The following is a 27,906-nucleotide window of genomic DNA, read 5'->3' as shown; positions in this document are numbered from 1 at the left end:
ACATCTTCTTGTTTTATACTGTCTGACCCCAAAGGCAGGGGCCCTGGGAAGATTGCCCAGTGGTTAAGAGCATTCGCTGCTCTTTCAGGGGACCTGGTTCCAATCCTCAATACCCATATGGCTTACAACCATCTTTAACTCCAGTTCCAGGGGGGATCTGATGCCCTCTTCTTGCCCCCTTGGCACCAGGCACTCACATAGTGCAGATAAACATACAGGCAAAATACCCATTCACATAAAAATAAATGAATAAATAGGTAAGTTCTCCAATGCTGAGCACATAGATGATACTAATAAGTATTTGTTGAATGAATCCCCTCTCCTGGGCAATTATTGCCTTATTCCCTGTTTTAGCCCATTTTCTTTATCCTATTGTCCAAGTCAAAACACTGGTTGTCCTCCATTACAAGTTTTCCCTCACACCCACGTTCAATCCAAAATTAAAACGTCCTACTCTCTGGCTCTAGTGTACTTAGCACCCGCCCACTTCTTATATATATATATAAACAAAATGTGTTTATTGGGGTGGTTTCCCCCTCATCTTGAATCAGGTACTTTCAGTGCTGCTTCCTCCTGAAGGAGCATCCTTCTGTCAGCCTCGCTTTTCCTCCTGTAGGCTGACAGAGAACAGTGGAGCAGCCAACACACAAGACTACCGTTTGTGCATGGCTAAAGACCCTGGTGATTTTATAGCAGCCTGGGCACTTCACATCCATAAAGTAGGAGTTGGGGCTCTGCACCAGGTGCTTCTTTTTCTTGTGTTTCCTCTTCTCCTCTTCTGGAGAGGGATGAAGGAGATCCTCTGCGAGAGGCATGTTCTCGTAGGGAGGTCGTCACCACCAGAAGACCCACCCGCTTCTTCCCAGTCCTCAATCACAAATTTATTGCACCTATTTAACAGATGTAGACTGCTCAAGTCTTCCAGACTCCACTTCTACTCTCCTATAGCTCATCCCCCATATGCTGCAAATAGAATGCTATTATCAAACTGCCATCCACTGATCACTCCGCAGTACTTCTCCCATGCCTCCAGGAGAGCAGCCAATTCCTACTAGAGTTAGGTAGGCTTTACTTCACCTGGATCCCAGTCATTTTTCCAAGCTCATTTCTAGCTCCTCTCTCCCTGTCCTCCTCCCCTAACTCAGGCTCCCCTACCCTGTAGCCATACAGACCTTTCATGCTCTCAGAGGGGTCTATTTCAAACTCTCTCACCATCCCAATCCTGTTACCATTTTCTACTTGGACTATTAGCCTTCCGTCCTCTGTCCTGCTCCTTTGCCTCCAGCAGTCTCCCTCCACATTCTAAGCTCCTGTCATTGAATGCTTCAAAGGCAGACCCTTCAGGAAACCTCTGTTGCCTGCGTCCACTTCTAGATTATAAGCTCCTCTTCACTGCTTCTAGAACATTTCGTAGTTCTCTCACAGCACTTGCTTTTGCTCCTTTGCTTATTCCCACACTAGACTATAAGCTCCCTAAAGACATGGGCTAAATCTATTTTTGCTTTTATTGTACATAGCATGAACTTTTAAAAATTATCTTTCCAGCACTGGTAACTGACCCCATGCCTCCTGCATGGTGGTTCTTGATCACTGAACTATATTGCCAGCAAACTTGTGTTTTCCTGCTTTTGGAAAAAGTTCTCCTTAAGTTACCCAGGCCAGCCTTAAACTCTTTCTGTATACCTAGAAGTCCTTGTACTTGTGATCATCTGCCTCAGACTCTGAAGTAGCTGGATTACAGACCTGAGCCATTAGACCCCTCTATAAAACCTTTGTAAGTATTTATTCATATTATCTTCTTAAGAATCATATGAGGTGCTATATTATTAGCATTATATAGATGACAAATATAGAACAGAGAGAGGTTAGATCGCATGCCCAACGTTACATGCTTGCTTATTTCAAAGTTGGAATAATAACTCAAAAATACTAGCTCTAATATCAACAGTTCCTCCATTAACTTTTCATGTAAAAAGCCCATCCAAGAATGACTAAGTGAATGAAGATTGTAGAGGTAACATGGTCCTTTGTGGGGGAAGTAGAAAGAAAAGACAGAGCCACGGAATAAATAACACAGATTATGTTTGCATGCCAGTCATGGTGAAAAAAAAATCATAGTCCATGGAGTAGGATGACTCTAGAAGAAATGGAAAGTGATGGACCAGGATGTATGTCAACAGTATAGTATTACGCTAGCATTTACTACTATATTTATTCCTTAGTACATCCAAAAGTATGTGCGTGAGGCAGGTTGGTAGGGTCAGGGAGTTCAGGAAGGCAATTGGCAAATATTTATGCCATCAGTGGGAGAATGACTTGTCTGGAAACAGGTGAGTGAGGAGATCTGAGCAGTTTCCATGGAGACCTGGAGAAAGAAACCAGACTGTATATGCTGCAGGAAGGTGAGGGTATGGGGAAAACATACAGGGAGATTTATTCCTCTCTGAGCCATGAAAATCAGGCTTGAAAGATGTCACGTCAGATCTTCTCAAAATATGATGATTTGCTGAGCATGGTGGTGCACACTTTTAATCCCAGCACTCAGGGAGGCAGAGGCAGGCGGATCTCATTGAGTGTGAGGCCAGCGTGCTCTACAGAATGAGTTTCAGGACAGCCAGGGTTACATAGAGAAACCCTGATTCAAAACAACAACAACAACAACAACAACAACCCAAATCAACCAAACAAACAAACAAACAAAGAAAAACCAACAAAATGTGATGATTAGGGTACACTTAATGGCAAGAGGATCGCATCATTGGAAAGTGAGAAGTGAAATAGTCTTACATTGGAACAAAATATCACTTCTATGTAGCAACAACCACACTGTGGTGAAGCACATACAATGCAAATGTAGTGAGGCCTGCTAAAGCTTGGGTAAAGGGAACAATGGCCAGCAGAGTAGTTTTAGGTAGGAATTACTTCCCAGGAGGGATATGGTGGCACCAGACATGAGGCAGGAAAATCAGGAGTGAGAAACTATGATGGGGGTAGTGAAATAATGCAGAGCCTACTAACAATAAAAAAAAAGATAATGAGGAAAGAGGAAATGATTTTCAAGAGCTTACAAGTTCCAAGAACATGAGAAGAGAGAAAAGATTGGATGGGCAATCCAGAGCCCAGAGACACAATGAACAAGATCCATTTAGTTGCCAGATATCTGACAATGAAAACAAATCTAAAATTGGGGAATGATAGGAAATATTTGGTTGAGGGCGACAGTGTACTATAGACACCTCAAAACAACTTTGTAAGGAACACAAGGCAAGCTGCCAAGGTGACATTTCAAGAGTTTGCTCTGTAGAGGCCTTCTGGGGCCCAAATCCAAAAGGTCCTGGATCTACAACGACAGGGAGCAAGTGGAGGATGGTAGGGCAGGGACAACGACACAGGGAAGGATATGCAACAAGATACCCAAACGCTTGAGAGGACAAGGAAAGAATGAAAACCACGACGAATTTGAAACGTTCTTTTAACAAACATTTATTGAGCAAGTACTTTGCACCAGGCATAGGCTTTCAGTGCCTTCAAAAAGTTAACACTCTAGTAGGAAGGAAAAGTCAATCCAAGGCACTTAAATGGCAACACAGGAGTGGAAGGTCCGTAGCAGAGAAAGATGTAGAAAGACCTTTGGGTCTTGGTGTTGATGTGTGGCACACACATAGTAGAGTTCGTAGTGAGAAAACCAGTTGGGGTTTTGGCTTAATCTAAGTAAGCACATACATCTACTAACTTGCTACTTTTTGCATAGTGCCACTTTTGCATTTTATAATGAGATGTGGACATTTTTTCAGATTTAAAGTTGATATCACTGTGGTTACACTTGAGCTTATGCCAAAAAAGGTAAATAACATGTGTTGTTTGAAGAAAAACGAATCCGCTGTAAGGCTTTTGCTGTAACGGAAGAATCTCTACCCAGTGGGACCTGCATGGCCTCAACTGCTAGAGAATTGTGTGACTGAAGCTGTTTGTGCTTTGTTAGTGTTGGCAAGTCACCCTTCAAGACTTCCTGCAGCATTCACCTTTGGGGCTTTTTTGTAAGACTCAGCACGTACTATTTGAAAGAGAGATTCTTTCCTGATTATAAAAGTAAGGCATAAGCAAAGTTGGGAGAAAAGTATCAGAGATCTTTTATGACTTATTTATTTTTACTCTGAATTATGTAGATGTGTGTATTTCTGCATGTGGGTATGTGCACATGAGGGTGGGCATCAGATCCCCTGGTCACAAGCCTGATATGAGGGCTGGAAACTGAACTCAGGCCTTCTGCAAGAGCATCAGGAGCTCTTACCACTGAGTCACCTCTGCAGCCGCTAAGAGAGATTTTTAAAAGTCATTTTAAAACAGCATTTATGAACTAGTGCACATTATGGCTCAACAGTCTCATATACAAATAAATAAATAATGTCACAATAGTCTATAAACTCAATTATTCAAACAAAAGATAATAAATCAACCCGATGCATTTATTTGGCTGGATGAGGTGTCATCACAGTATTACTACTAATAATAATAAGAGTAAAAATTTGACTTTAATAAAAAATATAAATTAGGTGAAACTTTGTCTCCCTAAAGTTGTGTAGAATTCTCACTTGGACCCCAGGATCTGTACTCATGCTGTGCAATCTTTTTCCCTGTGACTTGCTTCTAGTCAATAGAATGTTGCAAATGTAATGGATGTCACTGTCATGATTCTGTTACATTATATAAGGCTCTATGTCAGCAGATTGGAAAGAGTACTTTCCCTGTGGGTCCTGAAGAAACAGCTGCATTGTGAACAGGTGATGGAGAGGGCTGTGTGGCAGGGAACATTAGTAGCAGGCAGATCTGTGGGTGGCCCTCAGCCTCTACACACACAGTCATAATGAGAAGAATTCTGCCAACAGCCTTTCTGGGCTTTACCAAGCTGTTTATTTCACAGCTGAGCTCCCAGATGACGAATGTGGCCTGGCCAATACCCTGACCACAGCTTTATGTGATGGAGCAGGGAATCCAGCTAAGTTAGACCATGAGATAACACTTAAGTATGTGCTAAGCTGCTGGAGTTGTCATCATTTACTACAGAGCAGAACACATACCAGAACACAGGCACCCACTGGCCATAGACTTTAATTAACACTCTTGCCCATGTAGATAGGTCTTTCTTCAGTAATATTTAATGAGTTGCTTTTATTTTTAATTAAATGCATGCTTGCATGCATGCTTACGTGTGTGTGTGTGTGTGTGTGTGTGTCTGTCTGTCTGTCTGTCTGTCTGTCTGTCTGTCTGTCTATGTGTGGTGCCCATATAGGCCAGAAGAAGGTGTGAGATCTCCTGGATGTAGGCGGTAGTTGTAACTAACTCCATGAGGATGCTCCAAGCCAAACTTATGTTCTCTGCAAGAGCACTAAGCACGCCTATCCAATGAGTAATGTCTCCAGTCCCTTCTCCAATAATATTTAAAACAGAATGAAATTGAGGACTTTTCATGCTTTTTCCACCTCTATTTCCACAGTAATTCTCTATATTCCAATCACTGCCCTGAAAGGCATCATGGAAAGGATAGTCTCTGGCTGACTTTTGTTCACACCATTCCTTCTAATACAGATTTCCTTTTTCCCCCACCTTGTTCCTTGTCCATGAAACCTTTTGGACTTCTAGACCATGGACAATTGCTTCCATGGTGTTTTTTTACTTGCATCACTTTTTTTGTCTGTGGCTCATAAACTATCATAAAGTCACTTCTGAAATCTTATTTCTTATTTCTCAGAAAACATTATATGTGTGTGTGTGTGTGTGTGTGTGTGTGTGTGTGTACACACACATATATATCACATAGAACATATACAAGAATTCTACAAATAATATAGAAAACATTTGCAGATATGTATGCGATCTTCTCTTCTGAGTAAAACTGGTTACTCACTGAAACTCAACATTCCAACTTGTGTCAGGCAGTGATGGTGCAAGGCTTTAATCAGGCAGACCTTGTGAGTTTGAGGCCAGCCTGGTCTACAGAGCAAGTTCCAGGCGGGCCAGGGTTGTTACCCAGAGAAACCCTGTCTCAGAAAGCAAAAACAAAACAAAACAAAAAACCCACCACCACCACCACCACCACCACCACCACCAACAACAACAACAACAACAAGATTCCAACTTGTGTATAGCACATTGCTAACAGTACATTGTCGCCATAATCATCATCGGTGTGCAGGGGACTCAAGCTCAGGGCCTCACATGTGCTGGGCAGTCATTCTACTACTGTGCTGCAACCCTACCTATGAAAAATAATGTCACAGTAGTTGGAGTAACACACGCTTGCTTATAGGATATGCTGAAGAATTCAGAGACAGGGGATTAGTTCTGGGCCAGCCTGAGCTACAAGTTTAAAAACTGAGTCATACTTAGTGGAAAACCAAGCGGAGTTGACCAATTACTCAGTAGTTACGTGGAGCCAACGTTGATAACTTACCTCCTTTACTGAAAATTAAGTTTCAGTACCATCAACCCTACATATTTCAAAGATTAAATGGGTCTACTATGGGTGCCTGGCACTTTTGTGGTCGTTCAATAAATGTGAGTTGAAGGAGAAAACCACCCATGGATAAAAGCTGCACAGACACAACCGTGGTTGAAGTGTCACAGGCTGCCTAATATTTCAAAGCCCGAGAAAGCTTGTCCTTATAAAAGGATAGCTTAGGGTAACTGTTCAGGCAGTAGTTTCTTTTAAAAGTAGCTACACGCTGAATACAACTGAGAAAACGACACAGAAACACCGATCAGGAAGAGAGGACTAATCTAAAGGAATTTGAGCAAGTCTGGCTAGGAAAGAAGTTTGCTGCTACTGAACCGTTTTGGTCTTAAGCCACTGGCAGGACTGATTGATTGTAGTTAGCACAGCGTTTTCTGGGTAGCCTGCCTAAACATCTGTTTCTGTACAACAGTTGCTCAATTCTCTCTTCCTTTCGAATTACCATCTTCGAAGCACAAAGGAAAATTCATCCAAACGACCAAACAAATTACCCTAACGGCTTCTAAATCCTTTAAAGGAGAATCTGAGCGTAAAGAGGGTCCTTTACTCCCCCGCCCCTTACCTCCAGCATGGGTTCAAACTACAACTATAAGGCTTGGCCCAAGCCCCTCCCTTTTACCCTGTCATCTAATGAATATGCAAATTAACATAATTGGCAGCCAATGGCGTGGGTTCTGGTCACATGGTGCTGATGGTAGGTGAGCAGACCGAAGTTGTGTCAGTGAACAGAGAGGTCTCTCAGTCTGGGGCGAGCGCTCTAGTGAGCTTGGACGGATGCTTAGGCAGTAGTCCTGGCAGCGGCAGCAAGCGGCGGGCAGTAGTGGTGGCAGAAGAGGGGGAGAGAGACGGCCCCGAGACCCACACACACTCACACTTTTAAGTTCTCTTGGAGGGAGAGGAGTTGGGGCTGCAGAAAGAGGAGGCCAGGAGCAGTCCCATCTATCCCATCCCGATTACCCCTTTTCCTCTTGCTCCCTGGCTCTGTGAGAGTCCAGGATTTGGGTAGCCATCCGTGGCATTGAGGGTAAAGGGGCCGGGAGAGTGAGGACCAGAACCAGAGGTGTAGTGGAAGATGCCCATCCTGCTGTTTCTCATAGATACGTCCGCCTCCATGAACCAGCGCACTGACCTGGGCACCTCCTATTTGGATATTGCCAAAGGCGCTGTGGAGTTATTCTTGAAGGTAAAAGGAAGGGAGAGGAGAGATGGGGGTATCGCCCCTGCGGGATGGGGGGGTGGTGGACTGAGGTGCTTCTGTAACGTTTGTATCGCTTCCCCTCATTTCCTACGCGACCCCTCCGTCATCCCTCGCCCCGCAGCTGCGCGCCCGGGACCCGGCCAGCCGCGGAGACAGGTACATGCTGGTCACCTATGATGAGCCTCCGTACTGCATCAAGGTAAACAGGCCAGCGGGGGAGCGGCGGGCGGGAAGAGCGTGCGCGTCCACCAGCCTGGGTTGCTGATCCCTTTTGCCTCCGCCCGTGGCGGTCCTGCGTCGCTCAGCAGGACTGGCTGGTGTGTCCAGCGCCTAAGGCCAGGAGGAGCCGAGCTGTCAGCGGCCGCCAGGAATCGCAGAAAGGGGCCTGGGATTGGGCAGCCCGTGCAGAGAAGGAACAGGAGGGCCAAGCTCGCAGCGCGGTGGCTGCAATCGCCTAGGAAGATGGCGGACATTTTGCTTTTGTATGAGGCAGCCGGAGGCAGGGTGAGGGCGCTGCTGAGATGGAAAGGAGGGAGGGGAGGAGGCCGTGGAAGGAGGGCTCAAGGCCTTTGGTGAGGCTACGGCCCCCTTCGCCTGGGACTCCGCCCCAAGGAGCTCCCAGCCCAGCGCGGGCTTTCCAGCCTCCTGGGCTCCTCCTCTAGTCCCTCCTTCCATCCCTTGGCCCGCCCCGCCTGGGTTTCCTCTCCCTCCTCCCGCTTCTGTCCGCTTCTGTCGGCTTCTCCTTCACAGCATTTTCCTCTCCACTTCCTGCCAAGCGCGGGGCCACACTGGCGTGGGCCTCCAAGAGGAGCTCCTTTGCCTTCGAGGCTCTGAACACCGCCCCCGCCCCGCCTCCGCTCCGCCCCCGCCCTGCTCCGCCCCGCCCCTCCTGCGCCCCAATCCACTCAGAATGCTTAGCCTAAGCTGCTCCCAGCTCTCAGACCCAGCACACTCCTTTCTCCTATGCGCTCAGTCAGTGTTGAGCTCAGCTCTCAGTTACCTTAGCTACTGTTGCTGTTTCAGTGGAAATTCCTGCGAAGCAACCACAGAGAGTGTGTGTGTGAAGCGGGGAAGCGGGGTTGCCCGGGTAGAACCTTCTTAGGGAAACTGGTTTAACAAGGGCCAGAGCTTTTTAAGGAGCTGGCCCTGCCTATCTGCATCCAAAATTAGGCTTGCTCTTGGCTGCGTAGGGATTTGCCAAGAGGACGATTGGACTCTGAGCAGATGCTCTAGTCAAATTCAATGATTTGATTCTCAGGGTCTGACCCTTACCCTCCATGGGGTAGTTATTTGTGTTCCCATGGTGAAGAGATAAAGAACTGGTTTGCCTGCAGTGGCTAGATAAGAGGAACTCAAACTGTTAAACCATCCTGCATAAGGATCTTGCTTGCATGTTGAAATATTAGAAGGCTGTTACCATTATACTTTATGTCTTTCACTAGTGTCTTTCACTCCATCTGCACCCGCCCCCCGGCCCCCCCCCCCCCCGCCCCCAGCCCTTCGCCGGTCTAACTCATCTCAGTAAATTAACAGGAGGTTCATTCTGGATGTGTTGTAAGCCTTGCTTTACTGAGTTGTTTTAATGAAAGGCACCAACTTCTCAAAGTGAGTAAGTTGGCCAAGAGTGTCTTTTTTCCCCCAGACATAAAGAGAGCAGAGACTGATTTGTTAACTCTCAGCTCTGATTAAAAATTTATTTTGTAGATTTCTCTTAACACCATTCTGGTTTCATTGTTTTGTTTTGTTTTCTTCAATTTTTATTTATCTACCAATAAAAAAAATCGATCTAGTAGACATCTTACAACATGTCATGTTTTTAGACATGCCAGTTTTCCAGGCCAGCCTGGGCTCACATACTGAGCACCTAGGGCTAGAGATGTAAATTTCAGCGAATTTCACAAATATGAAACCTTGTAAACATATGGTGTTCTCACCATAGAAAAAGAAAAGAAGCTGCAGAGTCTGCATGTAGGCTTTGACTGTCACTGGTCACAACAGTAAGAGCCTACCTTTTGCTGTGTGGCTATTGGAGGGGTACGCTACTAAAACAGTGTCTTATCTCTTGTCTTCTTTAAAGGGGCAGCTTACTGAGCATTTTGCAAGGACAGCTGATAGATCCTCAAATAGTTCTATGAATTACAGGATACCCTGTGGTGATATCGTGTGCCTTTAATCCTCAGTACTCAGAAGGCAGAGTAAAGGGATCTTTATGAGTTTGAGGGCCAGCCTGGTCTACACAGCATATTCTTAGGCCAGCCAGGGTTCTATAGTGAGCCACCTTAAAAAAAAAAAGAAAGAAAGAAAGAAAGAAAGGAAAGAGAAAACGAAAGAAAGAAAAGAAAAAGAATTACATGACAGGATTTACAGAATCTTTTCCTTGGAAAAAAATAAGCTGTCTTGCCACGCTTTAACAGCCATTATTACATCTTTAAGCCTAGTGCTGGAATTCCGTGCCTCATACCACTTCTTCTCAGTGCCAGGGATACCATGCCCTCCCGCATGCCAGGCACCTGTTCTGCCACTGAGCCACATTCCCAGGCAGCGTGCTTGTTTATCCTGTGCTCTCTCCACTTTTATTTCCTGAATTTTCCGGAGTTGCCACATACTTTTTAATGGCTGTGTGTCTTAACTGCCTGCTTATGGAGTTTTCAGTATTTGTAGGGAACAGAAGAAAATGTTCAATATTATATTCAGTAGGAAATTTTATTTTAGCTCCTTTTCTCCTGCCTCATTACATTCCCCTCTTAACCAAGAAGCATTCTTCCTTTGATTTCTTTCCCCCTGGAAGATCAAGTGTGAGAAGATACTTTGAATACTATGCTTAATTATTACTTCTTATAATTATTGTTGATTTTATGTACATTGGTGTTTTGTCTGCATGTATGTCTGTGTGAGGGTGTCAGATTTCCTGGAACTGGAGTTACAGACAGGTGTGAGCTGGCATGTGGTTGCTGAGAACTGAACCCAGGTCCTCTGGAAGAGCAGTCAGTGCTCTTGAAACTGCTGAGCTCTCTCTCCAGCTCCTTTGTGTTTAATTATTAATCACTTTATCTTAGTCTTATGCCTTCCCAAGCCTTTTCAGGTTCTTCATTTTACCTAGGAAAGGTTAAGCATCTAATAATATTCTTGTCCTTCACTGACATTACTATTGATGGACCATATTTAGGGAAGTTTCCTGGATTTCTACTTTGCAGTTACCTTTTGCCTTGTCCAACTCGCTCTGCCTGTGATAACTTTGTTCTTTTGCATTTTAAGTTGTAGCTTGCTTAGAAATTTGGAAATACAGCCAGGTGTGGTGGTGCAGGCCTTTAATCCTAGCACTTGGGGAGGCAGAGGCAGGTGGATCACTGTGAGTTTGAGGGCAGCCTGGTCTACAAAGTGAGTTCCAGGACAGCCAGGGCTACAGAGAGAAACCCTGTTTCAAAAAAACCAATAAAAAAGAAAATGGGAAAAAGGAAGGAAGGAAGGAAGGAAGGAAGGAAGAAAGAAAGAAAGCTTTTCTTCAAATTCAGGATAGATTTTCACTTGGGAGCCCTATAGGACTTTTTTTATTTTTTTCTGTCATACATGCTACCAAACAGGTCTCTCTTTGATTGTCAGCAGGCAGCTTAGTTCCTACTTAAAACTTCACTCTGCATTAGGGGCTGATGTCCGTCTAGCCAAGTGATGGCTTGGTAGTGTTTTGTTGGTAGCAAATTGTTCTGCAGAATAAATAAAGTAAGTGTCACTTTTCCTTTTTTTGAGGCTGCAGAGACGTTGTGATGTTTAACTTCTCGGATCTGGAGTATATCCAGCTCTAAATGCTTCCAAATGAAGTTTATTTCTCTGTTGCAGCTGTAATAAGCATGAGTTGTGCATTTGCGCAGGAGATTTCTTTTTAACAGGCATGCAGCTCTTCCCAGGATATCCACTTACAAGCTTTGACAATAAATCTTGTGAGGAGTTACTGCAGCAGGAATTTTTCACAAATGTATGCAAATATAGGATTTCACCAAAGACTTAGTAACTTTGTACTGTACACCTCTGGGCACATAGTTGCCTAACCCTTTTACAAGTAGTTGTACCTATTCCTTGCTGTGTGCTGTGTGTGGATGAAATTAAGCTTCACTTGGGGACCAAACTGAAATGCGAACATTTTATGTTAAGTCTTTGTTAGTGTGGCTTCGTAAATATATTTCATACGTTGTGTTACACTTATCAAAACTATATATATATATATATATATATATATATATATATATATATATATGCAGTATACTTTCAGTGTACATAGCTAGGATATTCCTGTTTAGTATTTTATGATGCACTATATATAATATACAATGCATCCTTAGAAGATGACGATAAGTACAGGGCTTTAAAAATGTTGTGTGAGAGGTTTTGTGGCAATAATTATAGTTCTTATTAGTCTTGGCTGAGATTCTGCTGTCTTGTCTGTTTTGTTTCGTTATGAATCATAATTTCCTTTTATTCTGTGATGGGGAGAGGCAGGCTTGTCAGAAGAAAGTAAGCCATTGCTTGAGTTCTCTCCTAGTATAAGTATTAAAAAAGACTATATTTGAAGCCACTTTCTTTAAATTATTTTTATCTAAAGGAGATTATTTTTAACAAGACACAGAATCACCTTTCTAGAAATAGTAGAAACATGTGTATAAATAGTTGTTAGAAGTATGTTCTAAGTAAGAGATGATGTTTCAAAGAAACACACTAAGCTAGTAATTTGAAAACATATCATTTGAAAAAGTGAGCAGTTCTCTTGGATGTTGCTCTTCCACATTGTGTAGCTACTCTTGCATGCCTTTGTCAATATGTGCCAGAAAGAGGAAGGATTCTGGCTTACAGACTGAGGAAGTAAACCTAAGATTAAAGACAAAAACAAAAACAAAAATGTGATACATTTAACAGATATTTATTAGAATTTTAACTAAGAGATTAAAGGAGCGACCTCTTTTTAAATTTTATTTTTCCAGACAGGGTTTTTCTGTATAACAGCCTTGGCTGTCCTGGACCTCACTCTGTAGACCAGGCTAGCCTCGAACTCACAGAGATCCACCTGGATCTGCCTCCTGAGTACTGGGATTAAAGGCGTGCGCCACCACCACCTGGCTAAAGGAACACGTTTTAATGGAGGCTTCCATTATAGTTGCGAATCTGTCGGAATGCTTTGAGGTGGAGTAGTAGCAACATGACCTGTGAGAGCTATCTTAGGCAATGCAATATTCTTTTTACAACTCAAACTCTGCAAATGTTCAAAGGAAGCACATTCCCTTGGCTTGATGAATGGTTTCCCCTGTGATTTCGCCACTCCGGCCCCACCCGCCCAACAAGGTCTCTATATTGCCCTGGGTATCCTGAAACTTTCTGTAGATCAGGCTGGCTTCAAACTCACAGAGTTCATGCTGTGTCTGGCCTCAGTCCCGGGACTAATGGTGTGCACCACTATGTTTAGCTTGATTTTGGCTTGCTTTCTCACTTTCTCTCCTCACTAGCCATTTGAAGCATTTCACAATAGCTATTGTAAATTAACAAGGAAGAAGAGAGACTTAACCCTAGAAGGCTGTATCTCCCGCAAAGGTATAATGGTCTAAACGCAATGTTCAAATTAGGAAACACTGATGAAATTGTAGAAATCGATTTACTTTGTATCTCAGACTTCTCATACCCATCCACTTTAAGTGTCAACATTCGTAACTTCTCACCTGAGCCACTGTTGTAGCTGACATTCAGTAGCTAATTAGTCGTGCCCTCTAGCCATTCTTCCCCTTCACTGCTAACAGTAGGCTAGTATTTTAAATAAAATGAAATAGTCATTTTTTTCCCCTGTGAAAATCCATCAAACACTGGGCAAGGTAGCTCAGGCGTGCAATCCCAGCCTGACCTGCAAATTGATACCTTGTCTCCAAAACAAAACCAAGCTCAGAATGGTGGCATCCTCCTGTGATTCCAGGACTTGGAAGGCTGAGGCCGGAGGATTGCCATGAGTTCTCAGCTATCCTAGGCTACAGAGTGAATTCAAAGATAGCCTGGAACTAAAAAGTGAGATATTGTCTTCCAAAAAAGTGAATAAAATAAGATTTTAAAAATGTAAAAATCTGTCAAGATTCTCCATTAGAGGTCAGAATACAGCCCCAAACACCTTGGCCTGAACAGTGCTCACGGCCTTTATCTGGGCCTGTGTTACCTTTTCAACGGCAGCTCCCCACTTTCTTCTTTTCTGAACCCAGGCTCTAACCAAGAGAAAATAGACCTTCATCTCCAAACTGCTCTAACTATACCTCTAACTTCTTTGCCTTTGCGTATGTTGTTCTCTGTAGTTCGGACATATTTCAACTCGTTTTGTTTTCTTTGATCCAGGATATCGCTAGGTAGCCCAGACTGACTTTGACTTTGTAGCAATCCTCCAGCGTCAGCCTCGGGAGTGCTGAGGTTACAGACTCGTACCATCCTGTTGGCTTTTTCTTTTCCTCTCTCTATCTTGCCTCAGCCTCCTGAGTCCTAGACCGAAAGGCATTTGTGCAGCTGAGCCCATGCAAGTTCAACCCTTCATTGCACGTTCTCTAAAGTGATCTGGCTCCTTTTCTCCACTTCCACTGCAAGCAGTGTAGCAAGTCGGCCTGGGATTTCCTAACACTGTTCCCTTAGTGCAGTCTCCAGCGCCTCGCCTCTGCACTTAGCACTTTCTTATTGTAGTGTGTTTATTGTTTTTGGGGTACTGAATCCATGGCCTCAGCCATGCTAGGCAAGCATTTTCTTGCTGAGCTATAGCCACATCTCATAGTGTGTTAAATATAGTTAGTGTTCATCTTGCCCTCCGTAATATGAGGATTTGAACAGAAGGGTATTTGTACCTCTAGCACTAGAGAGCGTAGGTACTCAACAGGGAAAAAAATTCTGTAAATGTGTATACACCAAAGCTACCCCCTATCTGCACCAACAGCCAAGATTTTTTTCTCAAGATAGTAATCACAATTCCAATTTTCCTTCATCTGCCTGCAATTCCTCCTTCTTGCTGTGATATGATCAAAATGGTGGTTCCCCACGGTGGTCTGACAGTCTAGGCATGCATTTATACTTACTGAACAACCTCTGTGCACTAGGCTTTGTTGTAGAGACCTAGGGTAATACCAAGAAACAAACACACAGCTCAAAGGGAAAAGGGATAGAATAGTGAACTCAACCAAAGCGTTGGAGGGGAAGGAGTGAAAACTCAGCTTATCTCACGAGAATTGTGACTAGTTCAGACAGAAAACATGAGACTGTTGAAGCTGACAGGCTACAGTCGGTATATTTCTTTTGAGAAGATGGTGACTGCGGTAGATTTGAAGAGAAATGGGGCCTGGCGGTGGTGGCACGCGCCTTTAATCCCAGCACTTGGGTGGCAGAGGCAGGCGGCTCACTGTGAGTTCGAGGCCAGCTAGATCTACAAAAGCGAGTCCAGGACAGTCAAGGCTACACAGAGAAACACTCTCTCGGAAAAAGAAGAAGAAGGAGAAGAAGAAGAGGAGGAGGAGGAGGAGGAGGAGAAATGGGGTAGGGTTTGCTGTCTGTGCCTGTTTGCTTTTATTTCACAGCATTCGTTGAAGTGGGCCAGGGTAGAGAGGGAGAGGGGAAAGCTGGTGGCGAAATGCAGAAGGTTTAGTTGATGTTGCCCGCTTTGTAATTAGTGCTAGCTCCTCACAAGTATTTTGTCCTGGCACTGGGATCGGAGAGGTGGAGGGCCAGGTGCAGGTAAGGAGAAGGCAAATATTTTCCTTTTCAGTTTGCCTTTGCTTCTGGAAGAGACTATGAACTGCTGAGAACACAGGGCTCTTAGTTTCACAGTGACCAAACAAGGCTGCTGTTCTGCTTTCTAGGGAAGGGCCAGATTGAAGGGCCCTCTGTGTGGGTGGGGGTGGGGTCTGAGTCAAGAAAACTTAACTCCTTTCATTTTGATCTTTAAGCAAGAGTCTCCTGTTACCTTAGAGAAAGAGGGTGCGCATGTGCGATCAAGTCCAACCGCGTTCATAGATGTTGGAAGCCTGGGCTACTTATGTCTTGAATACAGGTTTGCAAGTGATGATTGACTTGCCAGAGCTTCCTTCCCAGGAAAGCCTTTTTAACCCATAGAGGTCACTCGGCCACAGAACTATTGTGTTTATTCTTGTTTCTGTTCGTAAATGCGTTTGGGTTTGCAGCTTGATTTGTTAAAAACACGTCATCTCCTCTCCCCGTTTCTTCCGCAGAACTCCCGGTCAGGGGCTGGGTGAGGATGTGGATGTGCAGCAGAGACAGCAAGGGGCTAAGATGGTAGAGGGGGTGGGCATGTCTTAGTCAAATATGCCAGCTTTGCATACGTTTTACATTTATTTATGTGTCGGGTCGGCCCTGTGCTCATCTGCCCGGGCCACTCTGCATCATGTACGGAGGTCAGAGAATGTCGGGACTCTGCTTCCATTAATCGGAACCAGAGCTAAAACTTAGGTCACCTCGCTTGGGGCAAGCATCTTTTCCCACTAGCCTATGTCAGCGGCTCTGAATTCAATATTTTCCCACTGTTCTGCACAGCATCCACAGCCTCGTGTGGTTCTGGAGCACTTCAAAAGCGGATGGTTTATAAGTGTGCTGAGCAATACGAAATATATTTTGGTTATACTGTGTTAAATAAATTTCATACTATTCCAGTCATTTTGTGTGTGTGTGTGTGTGTGTGTGTGTGTGTGTGCGTGTGTGCGTGGTCTTATCATGTTGCCCAGAACTCCTGGGATCAAATGATTTTCCTACTCCTAAGTGCCTCTCTAGAGGCTGGGACTATAGGCACATGCCACCATTCCTAACTTTTACATTAAAAAAAAAATGTGGTTGCTTGGAAATATAAACTTTACATACATGGCTTGTGCTGCAGCTCCATGAGCAGCGTCGCTCTGTCCTCTTCCTGGAGGTAGTTCCTGAGGTTCAGGCCCTGGAAGTGGTTCTGAAGGAGGATCCTTTCAGAGGCCTGTTGAAAATGAACACCATCATAAAGGCCTCATTTATACATGAAAGGTTATCTTACAGTTCAGAGCCGATGGCTCGATAACCCTCGGCCCTGGGGCAAAATATGAAGGCATCTTATTCCTGGCTGTACTGAAAGCTTATTTGGTTGCTTGGGTTTTTGGATGCTGTTGCCGACCCAACTGGTTGGGTTAGATTTCTTTTTTTTTTCCTGGGCTGAAGTATTAACAGAGTATACATGCGAATGGCTCGAACTGTGCTAATTCAGGATTTCATTTACAACATGCTTTGATTGGTGGCACTCAGCGTTTCAGGCTTTCAGCGTTACTAAAGTATTTACTGTGTCCCGTATTAGACTTCCCTAACTACATAGCCCTAGACTCTCCAGGAACAGTTTTTCTGCAGGAAAAGTAAGATAATGAATACATTTTCCAGCTCAGCATAGTGCGAACCTAAGAAACAAAAGGGAGTTTGAGTTATTGCTCTCACGGAAGTTTATTTTAATGCTCCGTGCACAGCCCAGTCTTATCATGGGAAGTCATCAGAAGCCTTAAAGGGGAATGCTTAGTGTGGTGGTGGGGTGGTCCACCTGACAGGAAAGAGCCTAGGATTCTTATTTCTGGGGGATTCAACTTCCTAGTGGGCTTTCCAGGGCCATCTGATTGCATTGTTACTATAAAGGCTCCAATTTAAAGAATAAATGTGTAATTATAAGGATGCAAGTCCAGATAAGCCTGCTAATAACACGCAAAAGGTGTGGGAGGGGCTCAAGTGTGACTCAGTGTATTTATTTAGAGTATGTGAGGCCTCAGCAGTATAAAAAAAATTTTTTTAAAGACATAGATCATTTTATAGCCAAGTTTCGGGTCCTCCTAAATCCAATCTTATGGTCAAATGTGTTGTCTAGACCTGATCATATGCCATACATTTCAGATATGAATTGACTTCTGTCGGCCTCTTTGTGAAAATGAACAGTCAAATGCTTGCTTTCTAATAATAGCAGCTGACACTTGTTGAGCAAGACTTCTATACAGGGCAGTTTGCCAGTGAATATACTGTGTTTATTTAGTTTATCTCCCCAGCCAACCTATGTCATAGGTATTATTCTCACCACTAAGAAGATAAGTCGGAGACGTTTATCTGGGGCCCAGAGAGGTAAGGAAACTCAGCCGATAGCAATATGCCTCTAGTCTATAGTCTTTTAGTTTGATAGTGCATAGGAGCTTAGCAACTTCCCAGTGAGGGAAAATTAGTACTGCTAGTGTTCTTTTATTATTATTGTTGTTGTTGTTGTTGTTGTTATTATTATTATTATTATTATTATCATCATTATTATTATTATTTAGCTGGCTCTTCCTAGGTGGATACCATTTATATGCTTCTGCCTCTCATAGCTCACAGTTGGACCCCTGTTTAGCACAGATGTGGAGTTATTCGGGTGCTGAATGGATGGAACTTGAGATAGTGCACATTATGTGTACCCTGTCACTGCGTGGGCTGAACAGGCCCTGTGAGAACAGTACCAGGCTGGCAAAAGCAACAGGGTACTTCTTGGTTATTCAGTAGTGACTAGAAATTACCATGTTTCTTTGCTTTACCAATCAGATGATAAATGTTTCTCCTGTGAAGAAGATAATTTTTTAGTGTCCTCCCCAGGAGCCACTTGGTGTCTTCTAATCCACAACTGTAACTGAAGCAGGTTTTTGTTTTTTTTACTTATTTTTTTCAGGTTTTATTTTTAATTAATTAATTTACTTAGCCATTTTACAGCCTGATCCAAGCCCCCTCCCTCCTCTCCTCCCAGTCCCACCCTCTCGCTCCCTCCCTCTTTGCCCCTCCCCATCTTCTTCATTGGCACATCACATCACAGCTGGACTAAGAGCATCCTCTCCCACTGAGGCCTGACAAGGCAGCCCAACTAGGGAAAAGGGATCCAGAGGTAACAACAGAATCAGAGACAGCCCCTGCTCCCATTCTTAGGGAGCCCACATGATGACCAAGCTGCACATCTGCTACATATGTGTAGGAGGCTCTAGGTCCAGCCCATGCATTAAAGCAGATTTTTTTAAAGCTTTAGAAGCAGCAGACTTTATCGCTTAGCTTCTTCTGCTAGTGTGGTCCTCATTTCATCCAGATCTTCTATTCTCCTCAAACAGCAGTGAGAATTCATTCTCTCTTACCTACTTAGATGACCTGGAATAGAGAGATGGATTTCAAAGGTCTGGAGATGCTGGCAGAATGACCACTGAGATCTTGACCGGAGAAACATAACACAAAGATTTTTGTGAGACTGTGTCACATGCTCACAAAAAAGTTGAGCTTTGTGTCTTAAACCATATTCTCCTGATTCTACAATTCATTACTACTTGCTATAGCGTTTTGCAACCTGAGCGTCCAACCCCTTTGACAATACCTCTGTCTCCAAAACTATTTACATTACGATTCATAACAGCAGCAAAATTACAGTTATGAAGTAGCAATGAAAATAATTGTATGTTTAGGGGTCACCAGAGCATGAAGGACTGTATTAAAGGGTCGCAGCATTAGGAAGGCTAGGGATCATTGCTCTAGGCTATGGCAGGTCCTCTGACCTCCACATCTGTACTGTGTCACGTGGGCCCACACCCCCAATACTCACACGCACAAGAATATTAAATACGAATTTAAAAAAGAATTCCTTGGGCTTTTACATTGCTTTGTAAGGCATTTATCACTGTTTCTTCTCTTTCCCCTTGCTAAATTCGACAGTGACGACTTCTTCCTTCCAGGAACTTGTTACTTCCTTTATTCTGTTTCTCTGCTTTTCTTTCTTACCATCCTTGTCCTTTCTTTTAATGTTTTCCTTTAATGAATGCATCCTGCTGTTTTCATGGTTTCAGATGGTCTTTCAGCATAGATGCTTCTTCACTTTCTGTTTTTCACACAGGTATCTCAGATGACTATGGGATGTTCTCACTGGCTGGCTGCTCTGTAGTGATTAAAAATGAGATGCCATGCAGCCTATATGAGGTTCTGATTGGGCCTTGAGGGGAGAAAGTAAGACAGAGAGAGAGAGAGAGAGAGAGAGAGAGAGAGAGAGAGAGAGAGAGAGAGAGAGGGAGAGAAAGAGAGAAACAGACAGAGACAGAGACAGGGAGAGAGACAGAGACCAAAAGAGAGGAAGAAAAAGAGATGAGGTAGGTTTGCCCTTTTTATAGCCTGGGCAGTGGCACACCTCTTGGTGGGCAAGTGGTGATGTAATGGGTTGCTAAGCAGCCTGGGGGCAGCCTTGTGAAGCTGCTTATATGCTAACACTATAAGATGTCCTCATTGGCTGGCTGCTGTACTATCAAGTCGCTGTTAGAACATCCATGAATCTAAAACCTTCTATAGTCCCACCTTTCACTCACTGAGAATTGAAAGCAAGCCACAACACAGCCGTATTTCTTTCCACCTTTTTTTCTAAAGCCTACCTGACATGACTTTGAAATGCCTCCTACTACCCCTATCTTCAACTCAGTTTTTCCACCATCACTTCAGTGCAAACCCTCAATGTTTCAATGTTGTGAACATTGTACCAACCTTGAGTCTTTGAGGGGTCTCCCATATTTCCACTCTCCACTCAAACCAACTGTTCACTTTCTTTAAAATGTCATTTTATCACATCACCCTCCCCAGGACCCTTTGGTGACCTTCCCATGCCTATGGGGGCAAGTCTAACTTTTCTGGTTTTTAGAGCTTTCTGGGACCCGCTCCATGTGCCTTTCTATATAGTTTATAACTCCTCATTGGTGACCTAACACTTCGGCCAGACTGGTCTCTTAAACTTGCTGAGTGTGACTCTCCACTCAGTCCAAACCTAATCCAACCCTTAGAACCTCAGCTAACAAAGGACCTAAGAGATCCACTGTGGGGGGGGGTGGGGGGTGGGGGGAAGGGGGAGTAGCTGAAGGCCTGGGGTGGGGGGAGGGGCGGGAAGGAAGTGAACTCAAAGTATCCCATTAAGGGTGTGATTTGAGGGGGATGATGTGACAGAAGGTGCTTTTAAACTGGTGTTATAACGATGGGGGGCTGCAGAGGGAATGAGGGAGGGAACTGGACTATGACCTTTAGTGGTTTATTAGGCTGAACCAGACCAGGGTGCCTTGGTTTCAATTGGCCTGAAGTTGCCAAGAAGCACGTTTGTGTGGGGAGAAGCCCGCCCCAGCCCCCCATCTCTGTATTTCTGTCTCCATGGAAGAAAGCCTGCATAACTAGTCAGTAGATTGTGGGATTCTTGGGACAGTAGGAAACCGTTCATTCAGCCACGGCATTGGAAAGTAAGGACTCCCTTCTGCTTTAGTTCTTAAGCAAGAATATCTGTGATGCACAAAGCAGATCTTTCGTTTTCATGAAATTTTCCACAGGTATATAAACACTGTAAATTTCATTTCATTTTTCCCCCCTTGAGACAAAGTCTCTACGTAGCCCTGGCTGTGCTGGAACTTGGTATGGAGTCCAGGCTGACCTGGAACTCCCACATGTCCACCTGCCTCTGCTTCCCAAGGGCTAGGATTAAAGGCGTGCACCACAATACCCTATATAAATTTCATTTCAAAGTGATGCTTTTAAGCTGTGTGTTAAAAGTAGGTTTAAAAAACTGGGCACAGTACATCCTGTCAGCAAAATCCGCTTTCCACTGCTATGGTTTCCTGCAGGTTGTGCCATTTCAATGGTAAGGCAGGAGACCTAGGTTTTTAACGTGAGTCTGCTACTAATTACACCCATGACCCCTGGGCAAGTCACTTAACCTTTTATGGTGTCCGTTTCCTCATCTGTTAAATGAAAGGATCAGACTGGATTATTTCCATGGTTCCTTCCTGAAAAAGGGGTGGGAGAAAATTGTAGGACTAAAAGGCAGGAAGTGGAATAATTGAGGTTTGGAATTCAAGGTGATTTAAAAGTTACTTGAAGTTTCAGAAAATAGCTGCTCCTTAATGTGCTCCCCAGCCACTTGCATAAGTTGTTAAGTGGCACCCCCAATTTATATTGTTTCTGTTTTCTGCTACAAAGTTTGCAGTTTACAAGATTCCTGCCAAGGATTACTTCAGAGTCCAGGGGCTGAGGGTTGAAGGAGCAGACCAGTGTTCCTTTAATGTGTGGATTTTCAACAGTGAATGAATATTACTTTTTTTATTTTGTGCAAATCAACTCATAACCTTTTTCAGATGATTTTTTAAAAAAAGAATCAGTCCACTGGGAAGAGATGCTGTGTAATATTAGAAAGTCACAAGTGACCATGCTGCTATGGGCAGCTGTTTTGTCATGTTCCCATTGCTTCGTCTTATTCCTGACCGAGGGTGTTTTTTCCCTAGGCCATTATTGTGATTATTATTATTATTAATTTTTTGAGACAAGATTTCTCTGTGAAACAGCTCTGGCTATCCTGGAACTCTTTGTAGACGAGGCTGGCCTCAACCTAATAAGAATTTACCTGCGTCTGTCTTAAAGGCGTCCACCACCATGCCTGGCCATTATAGTGAGTTTTGATCATGTATATGTGTCTATAAGAATATCTCACTGTACCTAGACTGGGGGTCACATTCTTGGTTTCCTGGCAATCAGGAGGCTGAGGGAGACATAAGGCGTGTGAGTTTGAAGCTAGCCTGGGCTATATAGTGAGACTCCTTCTTTAAAAAACAAGTCTCATATTAGAAGAAGCCAGTAGTAAAACAAAAAGTGCGTGTAATCTGCACATCAGCTTTTAAAAATATTGATTTGTTTTTTTTGCGTGTGTGTGCATGTGTGTGTGTGTGCGTGTGTGTGTGTGTGTGTGTGTGTGTGTGTGTGTGTGTGTGTTTGTACATATGCCCACAGAGGCCAAGGGAGGGTGTTGGATCCTCGGAAGTTGCAGTTACAAGTGAGTCCCCTGATGTGCGTGCTGGGAACCAAATTCAAGTCCCCTTGAAGAGCAATGAGTGAGTGCTCATAGCCACCAAGCCATTTTTTTCCAGCCTCCAAAAGAGCTTTTTCTGGGTATGATAACAGGTACTGTGGGGAACCTAGTCCAGGGTCTTGAGCATGTTACCTCTGACCTGCTTCCCCAAACCCAGAGAAAGGTATTTTTTAAAAACATGTATACTGAAGTTCTGTTCTATTACATGTAGCCGTACAATAGACTCGGACAGAGGATGAAAGTTTCTAAACTCTTAGTTTCTACCTGTGACCATCTACTCACTGGTAAAGATCAAATTTCTTCTGATCTTATCCTGCTTTCCACTAACTTGCTTGTTTGCTTTTTGCGAAGTTCACTTAACACATGTAATCCTGTGAGTCCTTGTCAGTCCCTTGGAAAACAATTCCATAGGCCATTAGTTTCTCTGCTAATCTATTGGGGCAACATTTTTTTGTTTGTCTTGAGAAAAGGTTTTCCTGTGGAACAAGCCCTGGCTTTCCTGGACTGGCCCTGTAGGCCAGCTTGCCTCTGCCTCCCAAGTGCTGCCATTAAAGGCATGAGCAACCAAACCTGGCTCAGGGAAACACCGTTTTACAAAGTGTGTTTTGGTTTTGTATGTAGGAGATTGTCTTGTTTGGTAGTATTTCCTGAAGCAGGTGGATGGATATCAGTAGTTGGAACCACAGAATAATAGCATTCTGTGTCCTCAGGCAGAGAAGTTCTTTAGTGAACTAGAATGGACTTTGCATATTTCAGCAAATCTGGAACACAGGGGCTCTGGAGAACTAACTCAAACAAAAAGGAATCCAAGAGAACCACACATTCCTTAAACTAATATGTTGTGAGAAAAAGCTATACTAAGCAGGTGTGGTATAATGCCAGCACTTGGGAAGCAGAGGCAGGCAGATCTCTGTGAGTTTGAGGCCAGCCTGCTCTACAAAATGAGTTCAGGACATCCAGGGCTATTATATAGAAAAACCCTGTCTTGAAAAAGGGGTATGTGTGAGGAGGCTGGGGGAGAAAAAAAGAAAGCTATACTAATCGAAGACAACCCAAATGCATCCTTTGAGCCTCCTAGAAATGTATTGGTACTTTCAGTCAAATGCAAAAGCCGAAGGCTGCTTCTCTGTGAGTTTGATGCTGGACTCTTCTACTTAGCAGGTTCCAGGACAGCCAGGACTATGTCTGAATAAAATAAAATAAGGGGGGGGGGGAGTGAAAATCTTTATAAAGAAAACCAAGTTTAAAAAGCTCAATGTTGGGGAAAATAATGTGTCACAGAGGGTGACTGAACATCATGTGAAAAGATAGCTTTAGGAGGAGGTACACAAAAGCAAAAGTTTCATTCTTGTAATGATATGGCATCTTCTCAATGTGTACTTCCTGATATTAATACTTCCCTTCATAGGTAGATCAGATATAAACAATTTGAATGGATACTTTATTTTATTTTTCGTTATTTACTTTTGTTTTTCGAGACAGGGTTTCTCTGTGTAGCCTTGGCTGTCCTGGACTCGCTTTGTAGACCAGGCTGGCCTCGAACTCACAGTAACCTGCCTGTCTCTGCCTCCCGAGTGCTGGGATTAAAGGCATGAACCACCACACCTGGCTTCTGAATAGATATTTTAGTGATTTCATCTGTTACAGTGTCCTATTATTGAGACATCTGTGGTGTGTAGATTGGAGTGCAGACCTGGGTGTAGTGGCTTATATCTATAAACTCAGCACTTTGAAAGCTGAGGCAGGAGGACTGTCATGAGTTTAAGACCAGCCCAGTCTACATATTGGGTTTCAGGGTGATTTGGGCTACACAGTGAGCTTCTGCCTCAAATAAAAGCTAAGGTGGGGCTGGAGAGGTGGCTTAGCAATTTAAGATCATGGCAGCTCACAACTATCTGTAACTATAGCTTTAGGGGATCCAATACCCTCTTCTGGGCTCCCTGGGCAGCATGTGTACATGTGGTACACAGACATACAAGCAGGCAAACATGCACATAAAATAAAACAAATCAATTAAAAAATAACTTTGGGAGCTGGATGTGGTGGCACATGCCTTTAATCCCAGCACTCAGGAGGCAGAAGCAGGCGGATCGCTGTGAGTTCAAGGCCAGCCTGGTCTACAAAGCGGGTCCAGGACAGTCAGGGCTACACAGAGAAACGCTGTCTCAAAAAATAAAAATAAAAAACAGAAACAAAACCAACCAAACAAACAAAAAACCCAACTAAAAATTAACTTTGGAACCCACCAACAAGCAAACAAATAAAAACAAACCCCAAAGTGGGTGTGAGATGCGTTGAGAATTGAATTGGAATCCTTTTTAATGATGAGGGGAAAATTCTTGATACTGAAAGTTTGAAGTTGCACAAATATTTGGCATAAGGCTAAGGGCAAGGACCAGGAGAAAAGTCAGTTCTCTTCTGGAGAGGCAGAGTTGATTGGAAACGCTGGGCATCTTTTTTCTTACATCATTCCATCTCACTGACACAGATGACAAAGATGATACAATGTCAAATTGAAGAAGAAAGTAAATTGGTTAAAAAAATCCTGTTGAACTGGATTTATTCCAATTGTCTGGGTTGCTGCAGAGCAAGCTTTCCCTAAACTTACGGAGAGCAGATGGAAAAAGGAAAATTGTTTATCTTTCAACAAGAGAATTGATGGCCCTGCTATATTTAGATTCTTTGGCTTTAACTTGGGACATCTGGGAAAATGCTCAAATCCGTTAATCATCTAGTTTGTAACTATCTACAAAGAAACTCAAAGTCTAGAATAGCCCATTAGCATGGGCTCATGAAGAGCAAATACTATCAGGCTGATTTCATTTCCTTTCATGCAAAACTAAATGTGTGTTGAGGAGGAATTGCAGCATGTATTGTCCCCTTGGTGTCAACAGCAGCCCTCTTATTCAGTTGCTGTGAAGGGCTCCTGTCAACTGGGATGCCTTGGATTATACTACCATCAGAGAATGTCAAGATATGCTGGGGAGCAAATGTGCCCCCAAATGAGTCAGTGCAGTGGTTCAGCACTAAGTTGGGGACATTGGAAGCTGTACTATTCCAGAGGGAAGGTCATTGACTGCTGTGTGAGAGAGGCTGGCCTGTGACAAGCTGTAACATGTGAGGATATTTTTTTTTTCTTTGCTCTTTGAAGAGATCCACTGCTGATACTTTTCAATAGCTAACCATGCTACAGAATGTCAATAATCTATTTTTTTCTGTTTATAAATACTGAATTTACATATAGTTTATAAAGGACACTTCCAATGTGGGCATTTAGGTGCAGCTGTCCTAAATATCTGTATGCATTACTTTGGATGGGGATGTTAAACTGTGTTTATAAAACTTATGAATTATGCTAAGTCAAGCAAGGTCACTAATATTTTGGAAAGGGATTGCAAATGACCTTTAGAGATAGAGCAGACGCTGTCAGAAAGGGCTTTAACGACACTCCCATGTCCCTTCCCTTCAAGCACAGTTGATCTTCTATCTCCTTTACTTGTTTATACTTCCTGGCAAGGTTTAATAGAGGGCAGAATTCCTCTATTTAAGAAAAACAAAAACAAAACCCTATATCAGAGAAGTGGTTTCTGGGAAATGGGATGATGTTCAGGATGCTGAGATTTGGGGATGAAGGGTACTCAATACTTCTTTTTTTCTCCATTTGAAGCCAGTGGAGTAACAGACACAAGAATCAGCTTAAAGTCCCTTTTGTTGTTTGCTTTTGAGAGAAAGGCTGGCTAGCCTCCAACTTACTGTCCTCCTGCCTCAGCTTTTCCAAGGACATGGTCTATAGCATCAGCCATGCTAGCCAGTTCAGAGTTTTACGTAACACTTTTATTCCTGGTGAAAGCCCCACTCCGAATCCAAACTAGATGTACGTTCACGGAAAGTTTTCATATATTACATACTGACATGCCTCCCTTGTTTAGAGAGAGAGACTAGCTTATGAGCACTACAGGCCAGAGAACAAATCAGGCAATTCAAAGGGGTTTTAGGAAAAGTCTGGGAAAGATAGACTGGCTGCCTGGTCTTAAACCTGGCAGTTAGGTTGGAGATGGTGGTAGTAAAAAACTTTTTTTTTCAGCTTTCCACTTCTGAGGAGATTCTATTATGTACTGGGTATTGGTGTAGCTGGGGACAAGGTGGCTAGTGGCCAGATAGGCAGAGCTGAGAACAGAAGTGAGGTCACTGATATGCAGAAAGTCCTCTGTTTTTCTGTTGATAGGAAAAGATATTTTAAGTTGGCTATGCAAATTTAAACTAGCATAAATTAACATACTTTATAAGGCAGTAGGTGTTTTCTTTCTGTAGGTCAGTTTTACTTAAATGATTATTATAAGACATAGAATTATAAGGTAAGTAAAGGTTTCTAAAGAGTTGTTTGGGTGTGGAATGATGGGATATGAAAATTAGAATGTTAGAGGGGGTTTTTGTTTGTTTGTTTGTTTGTTTGTTTGTTTCTTTTTCGAGACAGGGTCTCACTGTGTTTCCCTGACTGGTCAGGAACTCTCTATGTAGACCTGGCTGGCTTCAAACTCCCATTGATCTACCTGCCTCTTCCTCTCAGAGTGCTGAGGTCAAAGGCATGTACTGTCATGCCTGGCTTAGGATTGGTTTTATAGCCCTTTCATTTCTTGGATGAGGAAACAGTGCTCCACACACTTATTCTGTACCATGCCAGCTTCGTCAGTGACACCCAGGACTAGACCAGGGTCTTATAATTTTGAATGTCGTCTGTGACACACCCTTACAGCTTGACCTGTGAGGACGACAAACACTTCATTTTGAACTTTACTCATCCCAGCTTGCTTCTTTGCCCTAAACCTCCCTTCCCTAGATCTCCCTGGATAGGAGTATTGTCACCATCTTATTTTACCCTTTTAGACCTGTCCTCCATCACCAAGACCTAGCTTTGTGCATTGCAAATGCTTTTCCATTTATTCTGTCACTCTCCTGTCCCTATTCCAAGCCTAATTGCCCCACGCCTGGATTGCTATACAGTTTCTTTGCCTGACTACCGTTTTCCTTCCTTTGGTCTGTTTTGATTGTTACTAGCAGACTGGTCTTTTAAAGAGGCATTGTTTTTTCTTGTGTCCCCTGGCCCTGAAGTCTCTAATGACTCCATTGTCTGCTCCCTCAAAGGCCAGCCCTCATGCCTGACCTCCACATCCTTAGCAGATCATCAGGGACCAAAAGAAATAACACAATGTCTGCCATACACAATTTAAAATATTTACGTAGCAACAGTTTAAAAATACCCTCTGTGACGGCACATGTGTTTAGTACTGGCTCTTGAGAGGCTGAGACAGAAGG

General features: G+C 43.5%; 2 protein-coding genes across 4 annotated transcripts in view; one reads left to right on the top strand and one right to left on the bottom strand.

Moving 5' to 3' along the window:
• Positions 1 to 487: 487 nt before the first annotated feature.
• On the bottom strand, positions 488 to 830 carry LOC311601547 (small ribosomal subunit protein eS27-like). The gene has a single exon (XM_084789038.1). It carries the CDS (start codon positions 813 to 815, stop codon positions 558 to 560), a length of 258 nt encoding a protein of 85 aa, XP_084645164.1. The 5' UTR covers positions 816 to 830; the 3' UTR covers positions 488 to 557.
• A 6,388-nt stretch (positions 831 to 7,218) lies between these two features.
• The window catches only part of SAGE1 (sarcoma antigen 1), a 57,933-nt gene continuing 37,245 nt past the window's right edge, over positions 7,219 to 27,906 (top strand). For all 3 annotated transcript variants that reach the window (XM_084790085.1, XM_084790084.1, XM_084790083.1), the window contains exons 1-2: positions 7,219 to 7,694; positions 7,831 to 7,908. In XM_084790085.1, coding sequence (XP_084646211.1) covers positions 7,584 to 7,694; positions 7,831 to 7,908 — 189 coding nt within the window. In that variant the 5' untranslated portion in view covers positions 7,219 to 7,583. The remainder of the gene's footprint in view (positions 7,695 to 7,830; positions 7,909 to 27,906) is intronic.

This window comes from Acomys minous (genome assembly GCF_964271855.1).
Source record: "Acomys minous genome assembly, chromosome: 7".
In the NCBI taxonomy this organism is placed as follows: domain Eukaryota; kingdom Metazoa; phylum Chordata; class Mammalia; order Rodentia; family Muridae; genus Acomys; species Acomys minous.
This window is presented reverse-complemented; position numbering and strand designations above follow the sequence as displayed.

Coding starts and splice junctions, on each gene's coding strand:
- LOC311601547 (XM_084789038.1), bottom strand. CDS start 815: ATGCCTCTCGCAGAGGATCTCCTTCATCCCTCTCCAGAAGAGGAGAAG.